Below are 13,904 nucleotides of genomic sequence, written 5' to 3'. Positions count from 1 at the left end.
ATGGCCCATCAGGGTGCTACAATATTTTGCATGGAGCTCACAGCAGGTGGGTCTGTGTGCTTTCAATGCTAGGGTTAGTTTTTAGTCCCAGTCCAGGACTGGCTCAGACCAAAAATCAATAAATCAAATGTGGTATACCACTGATTATGTATAAACCAGCACCAGGCTGATCAGAGCATGGCTAATGGCTGCATAGGAGGGAGAGTCAGTGGCACTGGACAAATTAACAAAGTTGGGATCCCTGGAGTGGCAACTTTGCAACCATAATGGTCCCAGTGTAATGCCCATTATACAAAAATATTTTTTAAATACAGTGTTTTTCAAATAGTGTTGCATTTAATAAAATACTCCACAAAACCCTGATACAATAAAGAAATCTGCTTTTCTTTTTAATAGATCCTTTATATATACTATATATATATATATATATATATATATATATATATATATATAGTTCAAATCAAAATCTTTTCTTTTGTCTTGATCAATCTTATTTCAATGGGCAAAAACAGACTTTTAAGACTCCTTGAAAAAAATCCCTCTACTACTTACTAACAACCACCGCTAAATGATCAAAGCTGCAATTCTCTGTTAAATAACTAATGTTGGGTGCACACAGCCCCCTTCAAGGGCAGTGCAGCATGTAGAGGAAAATACTATGCCTTGTTCTTAAGTATCAAGCTCAACCCATACTTTGCTTGTGTAGTATTTTTCAATCCTGTGCCACAAAAACAGTACTTAGCTAGATGTGGACAGTGTGTGACAATGGTGTCTTAGTTTGGCAATTGTTTTTCACCAGCGTAAACTTAGAGCTTCTATGACACAGGAGTTACATTGTTAAATACTTGATTACGCAGTTAATCTTTTTTCTTAAGAAGGTTTTGTATTATAAAACAATGTTACATCTTAAAAACTAGTTTTGACATTCAGGTCTTTGTTATGAATTCTTAGTAAAATAAGAAAACGAATCAGGGGGGTGAATACGTTTCTAAGTCACTTACATATTAAGTAATAAATATGTGGAACCAGAATGTGCATCTTCAGTAAGTGAATACACACTGATTTGTAAGAATTCAGAATTACTCCATCCCTATATAACTATGTTGTTTGATTTTAATGTGTCTATGGTTCTGAATTTTTTCAAAGTACTACAATCTATTGTTTCGTGTTGTCATATTTAGACATGTTTTTGAATCATAACTACTGTACCATTACCCTTTGTGATTTGCATTATCCTGTAAAACTGTGCACAGAAAATCTAGTTTAGCTAGTCTGTCACATTCAAGAGATCTGTAAACAAATGTGTTAGCAGTGCAGGCTAAAGTAACAAATAAAAATGATATTGTACAAATAAATTATGTTATGTACCTAATGCTCTAAGAAAATAAAATCAGACTGTTTCCACGTGTTCTCCTACAGAGGGAGCTCTCATCATACAGGAATCCCGAGTGACAAAGGACTAATAGGTTATTCTTTTGGGAAGAATATAAATTGTTATATGCAGCTTTTTTCTTTTGTACTAATTACTTCCAAAATAGTTACATTTTTTTGGATCATGATTCTTCACAGCTCTGGGTATCACAAAACCTCTACTAATGCATGGGAAATATTATCTGGAATGTTTTGGGAGTTTTGTCTTTCAGATAAGCAATTTTTCTGTAATTTGAAAAACCATCATCATCATCATCATTTATTTATTAAGCGCCACTGATTTTGCAGCGCTGTACAGAGAACACATTCACATCAGTCTCTGTCCCATTGGAGCTTACAGTCTAAATTCCCAAGCACCATACATAAAAAACACTAGATTATATTTTAAGATGACCCCTGTTGTGCCAAGAGGAGAAAACCCCAACCACACTCCAGTATTTATTTAGACCAGCCAGGTATCTTGGCGGCAGAGATGAGGTTGTCCCTGGGTAATACGCGGATTGATCATATGATCTTATATGCCCTCTTCAGCAACGTATGCTCAACTGCTGCGGAGCCCCCTGCCAATGACAATATGGATTCCAACACAGTTTTTATATCTGTACATGTTCATATATGTGCCCACATTATAAACCAGCATACATTGGTTTCAACAGACCTCATTCCTCTTGGATATATCAGTCAGTGGCCAGTTGATTAAGGTAATATTCCAGGACCATTAAATACCAAAAACTATTGGTATCTCTATGTTAACTTTTATTGCTTGAAGCTTTTTGCAAGTATGTCTTTAGACATAAGCATATGTTTGGTTGACTTATCCTAGAATTGAATACAAAATAACTTTTCTTTGATTAAAACATTAAGGCAGCCTATGAATAAAATATTTGGTATTTCACTCAAATGTCCAAACTTGAAAACAAACTTTAATTGGAAGCAGAACCACAATATACTTGCTTTTATATAAAACAGAACAAAATCATGTATTTCCGGAAACATTGATAATATCTCTGTGTTAATCCAGGCAAAAAAGGGCTGATATCCCTTTGCATATTTGCTTGTTTGAATTAAGGAGGTGTATCAATTTTCCTGAATACATTACTTATTTCTTTCAGGGAACGTTTGGTCACATACCAGTTTGCAAGTTAAATACCAAAGCTTTCACATTCCAACTGGCTTTCCCAGGATATGTGAAGACATAAGACTAATGGATATTCAAGAGTGAACATTTCTTAGTACCCCAAAGCCAGTAGGATTCAATTTGTTTCTAACACATGCTTATATAGCAAGTTTATTTGCTTTGCTACCCATTTTGCTACTTCCCCATTAATAATAGTGAATGTTAATGAAAAGTGATGTCTTATTGTATTCTAAATGCTTTAGTGGTATAATGCAGGGTTGTTTCTTCTCAGGCTTTCAGTGATGACTCGCTCTGAATAGAACAACAGATACAACAAGGCAGAACAGTCGATAAAAGGAAATTTATTTACATAAACAGATCTCTGTACCTATTAGCATTCTCCTCCTGTTAACGCAAGAAGGGAAAGGGCTATTCTTCATGAGCTGTACAATTAATTAATGCTGTTTTGGGGCATTTCTCAATTTTATTTCAGACTGCAAATGTAAATACCCTGCACACTCCTCAACAATATTTTTTTTTATACACCATTTATAGACTTAGTAAGGCTGTATTATTTTAATGTATTGCATCATGACACACTACTCTACAAGCCTTTGTTCTCCCAGGAAAAATATTTAATTTAATTAACAGAACCTTAAAAAGACATCACACACAAATGTGAAAATAATGCAGTATTTCCAAGTGACGGCTTCTATTATTCCAAAATATCTTTAGAAAATGCATTGCTATTAGACTCCATGTGTAGTAACATCTGTTTGTTTGTTTGTTTGTTTTTTTTATAGCTTCTCAAATAAAGCAACTAAACATGACAATGTTACATTAGTGTAGTAATCCAATAACTGTACTAATGAAAACATGCTAAATGAATAAACAACGCTCTGAAAAAAAGCATTTACAAAATGGATAAAATTGCAGCGTAATTACATTTTATTTTATCCCACCAAGGCACTCTCACTGTAAGAGAAACTGCATTTTTATGTCATTTGTTTGTATTCTTATCTGCAGGAGTTGGATATTAACAGCGTTGCTAGTTTGCGTTTACTGTTAAGCCTGGAGAGCGAGAGATTGCTTTGCAAACAGCGCAGTTATTATGTCTGCAGTTGGTACTCTTTGTATAAATTATTGATCAGCTGGCTTATTGCTCTTTCTGCTTAATGGATACAAATATCTGCTTGAGCAACTTTTATTACCTGTTGATAGATGAATTAAGACACGTTGTACTGGAAACAAGCAATGATGGCAAAGTACAATTAAATAATAGCATAGTGTTTGCCATCATTAATAAAGATAATGCCGTTTATGAACAGGAGTTTGTTGCAATTTCTGTGTGTTTAGCACAGTTTATGGTTTGGCAAACGTGTGTATACATTAGGTGCATTATCCTCAGACAAACAGGGTGCTTAACATTTCACTTTAACCCATTAACCACCAGCGAGGAATCATTTTGGAACGGAAGGTGGTTATTGTGCATGTCTTTAGCACAGTTTGGTTTATTGTAGAACTGATTGTGCCAGCATTGCCAACAGCAATGTAATACAAGTGATGTTTTATGCAGCATACAGAAGTAGACACATTTATATGTCCTGTCTGTTATAAGCTTTTAGTGCAGCCACCTGCTGGGAGAAAACTGTACAATGAAGACCTAGCAATATTTAACACTAAATAGTGAGAAACCAGTGTCCCAAATGTTAGCTGTGAACGTGACTAGTGGCTTCATGCAATACGTCATTAATTAACCAGATAATACTTCTAAAGAACCATGGAAAACTACCCTCAGATGATTGTTATTATAACAATACTGGAAACCTAGTGGAGGATATCACTGTTCTCATTGGAACTTCTTGTACATTCTTTTATCAGTACATTATCTAAAATGTGTGATTACAGGGCATTAGCTAGGGTAACCTTGGTTATATGGACTCTCATGTGGCCAGTGAAGCATAAATAAAAGCTATACTTTTGACTTGCAGGGTCAGGTTATTTAATGCTGTGCTAAATTACACAGTCACTTACATGACTCTTAAATGGGGGTTGAATCAACAGTTGTCAAAGAAGCAAGGGCCGCTGTTACAATGTGTAATTATTAATGTCATGCCAACAATAAAATATTGAACTCGACTACTATCAATTGCTCTTTGATTTATATGCTTGTTGCCACTCTCGATCACATATATACACGTTCTAGCTTTGTGTTACTTACTCAATACATGAACTAGTCATTGTGTACCCTGAAGCTGATGTCAGCCTACGAAAGGAGAAATTACAGGTCTGTTCTAATAGTCATTTATATAGAACATTACAAAGTATTTTTAAATCAGCCTAACTCTAGATGTGTTTCACCAATACTGAGCTTGCATAATTAAGAGGAATAAATCCTTCACCACATATAGCACATCTAATAGTCATGTACGTAACCTGTACAGAAATAAAGTATCTTTTATCTAGTCATCACATTTTCTCATTTCTCATCTAAGAAAAATCAATGATGTGTGTACACAAGACGTTGCATATCCATCCATTGTATGTGGCATATTCGCAATCCTGTTTATCACGTAAAGTTTATTACAGTAACACCAGTTTCCATGATCCGAATATTTAAACATAGCTGCTTCAAATAAATACAGAGAGGAAATTAAAGGTTTCTTAATTAGTTCAGCAATTACGCTTTCTTGGTCGCATTTTAATCAGAGCAGGCCTTATCAAAGGACAAACAGAACAATTTGCAAGTCTTTGAATTTTAAACAGCCTTATTGATTTCAGCACAATAAGTCATCTCTTGACACAGGCAGGAAACTCAAATGGTTACAATTTGCAGCCACAGCTACTATAAATTTGAGAGAAAAATGGTTTTACTAGAAATTGCGACATCCCAACAAAAATACAGGGCTGTCTTGTTGTAAATAAAAAAAGAGGCCTGAAAAGAAAACAAACAGCAAATTATAGCGAGTCCATAATTCACTGTGGAAAAACAGAACACATTACTTGAATAGATTCATTGGCAACATTCTGATCTGTAACAGAATTATTCCCAGGGCTGAATTATTCTCCTCAGTCTTCATTTCTAAAAAGTTTTTTGGTAAATAACCACCACCCCTGTAGTTGTTGGTTTCCATGTATTCAGTGATTGATGTTCCTGGGAAAAAAGAACAATAGTAAGTGAAAGGTCATTAAAGCATTTAAAAAGGGAATTCCAAGATCTGGGAACACATTTCTGGATGTTGTTTTAAATGATTTTACAAGACAATTCTGTTGATTAGGTGTGCAATATGTCTGTCATAGCTATCATAAGAAAAAAAAACACTAGCTGATGATTCATCCATGATATAATTCACACTGCACTCAATGATGTTGGATACAAATTTAATATGATCACATTTCAATATGGCTGACACCTCTTTATTATAATGTGGTTACACGAGTCGTATGTCATCATACATACCATTTTTCAAACGCAATCCAAATTAGGAAGGAAGCACCACCCACCAAATGGAGCTCTGCCCCTTGGAAATCACAATAAATGGCTTGGCTGGTATAAACATAAATGGTTACAAGAGTTGCAAAAAAAATAATTTGCGTAGAAAGATAACAATACTGATATTGTAAATAATCAGGTAAATGTTATGACCTAAAATGCTACAGAACACATTACACATTGGAGAGCAATGTGATATAAAATACTAAAATCTGTAAAAGTGTCCTAAACATCAATGTCTCTTTTAAATCATGTATGTAGAAAACGTCTACATGTGGAAAGGATACAACAATATCACAAAATGAGACTTCACAGGGTAAGTAAAACATTTAATTTACTATAACCAATTTAAGCTATGGTTAAATATAGTAATGTAATAATTGATCTACAAAACAATTTGAAATTACACATTTAGAATAAATTAGAGAACTCTCATAATTTTGATAATATAAAAAATTAATAACAAATGAAGACCTATTATTTTAAATGTAAGTACTGTAATAGAAGAGAGTACCTTATTAAATTATGTATGACATCTGCTCTGGAAACAGCTTGTTTAATAGAAATGTTTTGGTTCATGTGGTTATAATGCATTCAGTGTGAGAAAGTGCTATAGTCAATATAACTATAAATATAGGAACTATGAAAGAGTGAGTACTTTAATGGATGCCATATCTTTCCTTTCCACTAAGAAACAAATGTTATTTTATGGCCATTGCATATTGTTTAGGAATATAAATCAATGATCTAGGATTATAAAAGCACATGTCAAAATGCTGTGAAAATGACTCAATCAATGCAGACATGTTGATCTACTCAGAAAGATTAAATATAACGTAGTTATTTCAATCTGGACAGAAATAATGTGTTATGACATCCACTGATGCACTCTCCACTGTAGGAGTAACTACATTTACAACCGCAGGTCATGTAACTGTATTATAGCACATTTCTCACTCTCCAGGTATTACTACTATGAGCTGTTATGACACCTCCCAAAAACACTATCATGTCAAACCATATGATTAAGTTACTGTATTATTTTGGATTGCTATCATTTACACTGCATAGTATTTAATAATCTAGGATTGCAGAAACTAACCTGTGGCAACTCTACCATACTAGGGCATTTTGGAACTTGTAGTTCCACACCTGGAGGTTGCCTGACCCTGATTTACAGAACTGCATTTTTTCAGCAAGATCTGATATCTCTGATTAGATCTCAGTATTGAAATCCCAACTTTTTGATGATAACATTATTAACCCTATAGTGCCTCTGTTACCTATTACTCATAAATAATGGAAAGGTTAACCAAACCTGGATTCTTTCTTAATGTTTCATGTTCCATTCATATACAGACTGTTCTCTGTCCTTTTCCTATGAGATGTACATTGATTGTTCAATATATAGATGATCCATCTATAGATACATATAATTAAATTAATTGCAATAATTCAGTACTGTAATAAGGTTATCATTTCAACTGTTACAAATTGTAACCAAAGGAAACAATCGTGAGTATGCGATGGAACTTGCTATTTGGATCACACTCGTCTCCATGTAACCATATGACTGTTTCTGAATAAGGGTGTATTTTACCTGATGAGTGGTAATCTTCCACTTTCAGCAGCACATGAGCTGATGTTAGGTGATGGTGAAGGGGAGGGGGCTGGCATGCTCTCAACTGTCCAGTGTTGCTTCATGTGAACACAGTGAATGGGGAAGTGTCAGAAGGATAAAGTTTCCCATGCTAGCAGCACGAAAGGCTGAGGATGACAGGGGAGAGCTATTGAGTTGTCAGCAGAGGGTCTGCATGCTGTGGGGTCTGGCAGGGTCACATCAGCAAACATTAAGCGAGCTGGGGCTGGCAGGGCTGCATCTGACTGCTGCTCCCAGAGCTTCTATCATCCAGGGCTGCAGCTGACTGCTTGAAAGGAGACTGCAAGTTGCCTGAGCTCCTCCCCCCCTCCGCACCGTGTGACAACAACAACCCGTCCACACAGCAGCCAGCACTTTTCAGCCTCATTTTCTCTCTGTCATTCCTGCTCAATCTTTGATCAATGTGCTGCCAGAGAGAGCCCGAGTCCTGCGAGCCTCCTCCTCCTCTTCACCTTCATCTCTCAACTTTGTACTAGACTTGGGAAACACACAGGCTCAGCCCCTCCGAGAGACAAACAAACAGCGCTGAGACCCAGTGCCCGCTGCTGCCGCCGCTGCCGCTGCTGCTGGACTTCTCCAGTTCTGTTTTGCGGGGACAGAAGGGTTAATTCCTCCCCCCTTGAAGCTTTGCTTGGCAGCAGAAGAGCTTTTGTTTCACTTATTTATTTCATGGTAGTTGTTGTTGTTTTTTTTTATCTTCTGCAACTTTTTTTCCCAGCATTGCAGCATTAATTAGTCTTATTCTGGGAGGAACTCGTATGTGACCATGGCCGTGCCGGCTGCTTTGATCCCACCGACTCAGCTGGTGACACCTCAGGCAGTGATCTCTACGTCTGCATCCTGCTCGTCCACCAGCTCGTCCTCCTCTTCTCCTACTCCATCTGTCGCTCCTTCTTCGTCCGGGCCAGGTCTCTACCGACCAGAGCCCATTGCAGCCACTACGGTGACATCCAGCATCAGCAGCACGGCTGCCACCAACATTGGCATCTCCAACAGCAGCCCAGGGACAGCATTAGGTGGAGGCAACAATTGCAACAGTAATAGCCCGAGCTTGGCCACCAACAGTAGCAGCAGCATCAGCCACCATCACAACCTTATCCCTAACACTCCGACCACATCCACCAGCACCACATCCACCTCCACCAGCAGCAGCAGTGTCCCCAACACCAACCTGCCCGGGAAACCAGTCTACTCCACTCCATCCCCCGTGGAGAATATCCCTCAGAACAATGAGTGCAGGATGGTGGACCTGAGAGGGGCCAAAGTGGCTTCTTTCACAGTGGAAGGTTGTGAACTCATCTGTTTGCCACAGGCTTTTGACCTCTTCTTAAAGCATTTAGTTGGGGGGCTGCACACCGTCTACACCAAGCTGAAGAGATTGGAGATCACCCCAGTTGTGTGTAATGTGGAGCAGGTCCGGATCTTGAGAGGATTGGGGGCCATCCAGCCAGGGGTCAATCGCTGCAAACTCATTTCCAGAAAGGATTTTGAAACCTTGTACAACGACTGTACCAACGCCAGGTGGGTAAAGTATAAGTAACACACTGTAGTTTTTGTAGAACTTCATACAGGAGTCAAAAGTTATTAAGGATGTTTAAACATTACCCAGAGCACAGTATATGGCTCAGCATTGCCCAGAGTTGCATCTCACTGAAGGACATAAATGTATTTATGTTGATGAAGTTTATTACTTGTGAATATGAATAAACGTGACTCCAATATAGGGGATATAATTCATGCTCCATATAAGTGTACAGTGGTTTATTCTCACTTGTGTACTTTCATCTAACCTCTGCAACCTAGAAATAAAAGGATTACAATCAGATCTATGACATAGATATAGTATCTGTCATATTTGTAATGAATAATATATTTCTAATGCAACCCTGAATTGTGTATATCTCATAAGAGGCATCTGTTAACTCTTCCAGTACCAGTGAACAGGGCTTAAAGGGAACACTTGCTATAACGGTTCACAGGCATCCAGCAGGTGGTAATTGTACAGGTACCAATCCCTAGTCCAGAGGAATCAAATTACAGAGACTTTCTGGGTCTAACAAAGAAAGAGGAGAGTCATTAAAATATATTGTGAACAGTTTTACTAAAGTTCCATGAGGCATGTAACCATTCAGGAGGTGTGTTGTGTGTGTAGCTCAAAATATTATTTGACTCATGATACCCCAAACACAGCAAGATTTTTTTTTTATGGTTCTTATATTTGTTTTTATTAAGCTTGCAAAAATCCTAATGTGATGATAAGAAATTAGACAACCGAATTCTCCTTTGAGTCTGTAGGGTCTGTTACTACATCAACACAAATATATTTACTTAAAATATAATTGTACATACATTTTTAAGAAATGAACAGGGGAGAATGTGGTAAACTTCTGTTAGATCCCCTCTGGAAGCATTCGGAAAGTTTAGTGCTGAGAAACAAGTAGAAAGCATTAAGGCAGATTGTTAAACGGAGCAGGGGAATTGAAAGAAGTGTCTGGGGGGAAGATGATTAAAAATCAGTGCTAAAAGTCATCTTGAAACATTAGACAGGCAACCAGAAGATTATTTCTGTAAACAAACAGAATAAACTATACTCCAGGGGGAAGGGGACTTTGTGCAGGAGTTTAATTTATGGTATGTGGCATCCAGAGTGTGGTATAGGTGTGGTTATTGGTTGTGGTATCAACATGTGACAGCTAGTGGAATTCTCAGGGGATTTAGATGTTTGGATATGAAGAAAAGAGCAAGTGACCTAGTGGGACACTAGAGAGCTGTCTTTTCCCATGGGGATAGCTTTCACTAGTAACAACAGTGCTGGATACAAACCATAAATTCATTGACCCTTTGAAGGTTTTATTATCCTGCAAGATTATAGTACACATGAAATTTAAGCGTATAGAAAGGTCAATCAAGCTCCGCAATAAGCAAATGGAAAGATTGGCTATAGCTGAGTGACTAAAACATAGATTAAAGGTGTATTTACCCATCTAAACAGTTTCTACTTTGGCACAGTATGTACTGGACAATCATCATGGGAGCTACATATATATATATATATATATATATATATATATATATATATATATATACATACATATATACAACATACATATATATATATATATATATATATATATATATATATATATATATATATATATATGTGAGTGTATATAATATATACTCACACAAATAGGGTGCTGGGAAAGGAGATAAGGGAGTTATGCACCATAATATTTTAGTTTTTGTTATATTTACTTATTAAGCAACAATTTGCACCACTGATAATAAAAATGTGTTACTGCTTCAGGTTTGGATTTGTTAATTTACAGAAAAGCTGAATATTGCTTTATTTTCAATTAAAAAACATATTTAGAATGAGCATTAAGTTTCAGAATATGAAATTAACCGAACTTCCTATAAAAGAAAGACACTTTTTTTGCAAATATTTTCTAATTGCATGTAAAACTCATGCACACTTTTGCTAAATGTTTTCATTCTCTTTATAGATGTGTTCTTTTATGATGTCTTTTTACACCCCTGACTATTATTATTATTTGTTTTATTATTATTATTATTATTATAATTATTATTATTATTATAATTATTATTATTAATAATAATAATAATAATAATAATAATAATAATAATAATAATATTAGCAAAGCAACACTACACATAAGAAAGTAAAATTTGTACACAGTATTTCCACACAGAGCACAACATACACACATTTTAAGTTCCATTTAGGAATGCTTTTGTTGAAAAAAATGTTACATTTGCAGTTAATTAGTTGATGTGTTTATCACCGCTTACTTGTAGTTCTGACCTTTAACCTCACCTCATTTATATGTTATTTTGTCATATATAGTATATTAAGGTCACTGAGACATGACTGGTGGTGAAAACAGCACACTTAACAATACATTTGTGCAATTATAAAAACAGAGCACAGACTTCACTTACTTAGCAAAGGTTTAAAACCTTACTTTGATGGCACCAGATTCATGAAGTTTATTCAACTTTTAAAACATTTGTTTTAAGAGTAGATTTTTGCAAGGAAGCATGCTTGACAATAAGTTGACTTGATATTTGTTTTTATACTTTGTTTTACTACAGCTTAACTACGCAAGTGAAATCTCTGCTTAAGGGATAGACTGTTCCTCTTTTATAATGTTGGCATCTATTTATAACCAATAATAAATGATTTGACTGATTGCTAATGCAAGAGGAATTTAATTTAGGTTTGTGAGTTTTAAAATGGTATTGTAGTATATTTAATTTACTTATGTACCAATAATTTACTGTTCAATAAGAAAAAATGCAAAAAAACAAAGAATAGAAGATTCTTGACCACTGACTTATTTTGTTTTAATATATCTACATCTGTTTTGCTCTATGCATTTTTAGAGTTGAGATTCACGATGTAAGTTATCCAGTTACAGGTCACGCTTTTTATTTAGTTTTTTTAGTGTTAAACTTTTGATTTAGTGTATTTTTGGTGACTACATATACATATATATATCTCGTAACAGACAATTAGAGATTAGAGGTATAATATATATGTATATATATATATATATATATATATATATATATATATATATATATATATATATATAAAAAGATATATATATATATATATATATATATATATATATATGAATATATGCATCATTTAAGAAAGCTATTATCGAATTCAGTATTTAGCAATCTTTGCTGTAATTGCCAATATAAATTTAGATAACAATGATTGTTTTATTGTATTATTCGATATTATTCTTTACATTTTTCTGTAATCTAATGTAACTGTTTATATAATAATCTTTAACCAATTTTAATTAATTCATCTATTTCTGACTGTGAGTTTAAATGTCTACATGCTTACCACACATAAGTTTCAATATTTTTTATCTGGTAGAAACATATATTTGTGTTATTCAGATACATTTATATTACACTGAGAAGAGGAGTCGTTTTGGCAAGTTCACAGTATGTACCTTGCTATAACAATTATATTTTTGAATCCAGTTGGATGAAGGTTTAGGCTGACTCTTTATCCATATGGTTCAAGTTTTCTAAAGGCACAAAATATATTTTTTAGCATGGATACTATGACGTATAAGATGGGGCATCTATACTCTACTTTGAATTTCATTTGCGGTAAATATATACAGAATATAACTGTATTTAAAGATATAAACATAATACCATATTTATAAACACAATTTCATATATTTAACTATCAATACCTTCATATGATGCCACCATTCTTATATTTCTGAAATAGTATTCATTAGATCAAAATGATAAAATATATGCTTTCCTTATTTAATCTTAAAAATATTTCTATGCTGTGTACTAATAACTGAGTTTTACACTACTTAGATTTAAACTATATATATATATATATATATATATATATATATATATATATATATATATATATATACACACACATATGTGCATACATAAGAAATTAAGCTAGAGTGTATATAGGGCATATTTTTAAAACTGAGATTTTTTAGGTGACATGTTAATTAAAACTTTATTGCAATCTCTTATGAACAAGGTATTGAATGCTAGATTATATTGAGTGGATTGATAGTGCATGGTATCACCAAATCATTGTCAAATTCACTGGAAGGGTTACGAGAAGTACAAAATGCATTTTATTAAAGGTTGAAGTCCTGTTTTGTTGATCTATCATCTTTGGAAAAGTATATCTTTGAAAAATCCATATCACCTGTCATAATCAAAATTTAGTACATATAGATTACCTTTCCAAAGGCCCTCGAAGCAATTTACACTTATAGCCATTCTGTTACTACTCAATTACAGTTGGATAGCCAGAGGCACAATTAAATGCAGCTAGCCCAAGGTCAAACTAGGAGTCACTTGTACTGTCATAGACAAACACCCAAGGTTCCACTGCCCATTCTCAAGCCACATCTGTTTCTGAAACAAAACAAATGATCAGCAAATGTTTATCAAATGTGACATGAAAGTTGTTGGGAAATTGATGGTATAGTAAATACTTGATAAAAATAAAAATAATAATAATACAAAACAAAAATAAATAAAAGAAAGGCAATCTATGTGAACATATAATGTACACTTTAAATGCTAAAGGTGAATTAGAGAGAATGATCAAGTCTAGCAAATAAGGTATACAATAATACAAGAATATCCTGAAGACATGGATT

At 34.6% G+C, this 13,904-nt stretch overlaps 1 protein-coding gene and 1 long non-coding RNA gene across 8 annotated transcripts in view; one reads left to right on the top strand and one right to left on the bottom strand.

The window, feature by feature from the left end:
- Positions 1-4,025: 4,025 nt before the first annotated feature.
- Positions 4,026-7,716, bottom strand: LOC142141381 (uncharacterized). Its single transcript, XR_012688658.1, has 3 exons — positions 7,642-7,716; positions 7,360-7,461; positions 4,026-5,702 (listed from the first exon to the last, which is right to left on the bottom strand). It is a non-coding gene; the product is annotated as an uncharacterized LOC142141381 (long non-coding RNA).
- Positions 7,717-8,459: 743 nt separating this feature from the next.
- The window catches only part of DACH1 (dachshund family transcription factor 1), a 305,348-nt gene continuing 299,903 nt past the window's right edge, over positions 8,460-13,904 (top strand). For all 7 annotated transcript variants that reach the window (XM_075199812.1, XM_075199811.1, XM_075199809.1 and 4 more), the window contains exon 1: positions 8,460-9,222. In XM_075199812.1, coding sequence (XP_075055913.1) covers positions 8,468-9,222 — 755 coding nt within the window. In that variant the 5' untranslated portion in view covers positions 8,460-8,467. The remainder of the gene's footprint in view (positions 9,223-13,904) is intronic.

Source organism: Mixophyes fleayi, chromosome 2, assembly GCF_038048845.1.
Source record: "Mixophyes fleayi isolate aMixFle1 chromosome 2, aMixFle1.hap1, whole genome shotgun sequence".
In the NCBI taxonomy this organism is placed as follows: Eukaryota; Metazoa; Chordata; class Amphibia; order Anura; family Limnodynastidae; genus Mixophyes; species Mixophyes fleayi.
This window is presented reverse-complemented; position numbering and strand designations above follow the sequence as displayed.